Genomic DNA, 1,109 nt, shown 5'->3' with positions numbered 1-1,109 from the left:
TATGTATATGTACACATACTCATCAAGAAAACATAGTAAACTTTTCAAGAATTTTCATTTTCCTTGTCGATAACAGAATTAAATTTTCTGCTCTTTCAATGGCTAAGATTCATCCTCAAACATCAGTGAAGGGTTCTGATCACTCAACATCAGAAAGAGAAACGTTTACAATATGGATGAAATCCCTTGTATTCCATGGAAATGGTTGCACTGTTTTTAATTCCAAAGGCGAAGTCGTTTTTCGAGTTGATAATTACCAAACAAGACATAGCAGTGAAGTTTTTCTCATGGATTTCAATGGTGAAGTTCTATTCTCCATGAAAAGAAAGGTAATTTTACAGAAACTTTACTTGATTTTTGGTTGTTCTCGTGTTTTACAATTTAAGCCTTTAGATGACATGGTTTACTATAGAATCAAAGGTTTTTGGGTTCAAATTTTAGGACCACCCAATTTTGAAAATTTTATGCGTCAAGGCTTCAATGAAAAACTGACGACGATGGCACTTTTTATTATTTCTTTTGCATAGATTACGAATTTTTGAAAGTTGGGAAAGCTATAAATGGATTGATTCTAAACTAAATAAGGAGATATCATGGTTTCAAGTAAGAAGCAATTGCAGCATTTTCAGAAGACACAAGCACAAGACTTGCCATGTTAGTCTGGGATGTGACAAAACTACACGAAGAAGCAGCTACCAGATAACAGAATTGGAAGGAAAATCAACATTTAAAATTATAGACAATGCTCGCCATCTTGTAGCACAGGTTAGTTTGGTGCTTCTATTTGTGTAGAGACGGTTTAATCTTTTAGATGAGGAGGTTCAACGATTCATTTTATTTATTTATTTTTTGTTAAAACTCCCATACGTGAACAACTCTTATAGAAGAGTGTCGGCTAGACTTTAATAAAATATAACTTTTGAAATTATTTTTAATATTTATTTGCATTTTGCAAAGAACATAATAATGATATTTTTCTGTTATATTTGATTGATATACAGGTGATAAAGAAGCAGTCTTTATCAGGAGTTCCTTTGGGTGATGATGTATTAACTTTAGTGTTGGAACCTCAAATGGATTATTCACTAGTTATGGCTCTTGTGACAGTT

The 1,109-nt window shown here is 32.3% G+C and overlaps 1 protein-coding gene across 1 annotated transcript; it reads left to right on the top strand.

The window, feature by feature from the left end:
- Nucleotides 1-98: 98 nt before the first annotated feature.
- LOC111386936 (protein LURP-one-related 11-like) lies at nucleotides 99-1,100 on the top strand (the record flags this gene model as incomplete). The annotated part of the gene is made up of 2 exons (XM_023011439.1): nucleotides 99-329; nucleotides 1,002-1,100. Coding segments are annotated over exons 1-2 (330 nt in total), but the record flags the coding sequence as incomplete, so codon positions are not given.
- Nucleotides 1,101-1,109: the final 9 nt, after the last annotated feature.

The sequence above is a fragment of the Olea europaea genome, unplaced genomic scaffold (assembly GCF_002742605.1).
Source record: "Olea europaea var. sylvestris unplaced genomic scaffold, O_europaea_v1 scaffold37999, whole genome shotgun sequence".
NCBI classification, from domain to species: domain Eukaryota; kingdom Viridiplantae; phylum Streptophyta; class Magnoliopsida; order Lamiales; family Oleaceae; genus Olea; species Olea europaea.
This window is presented reverse-complemented; position numbering and strand designations above follow the sequence as displayed.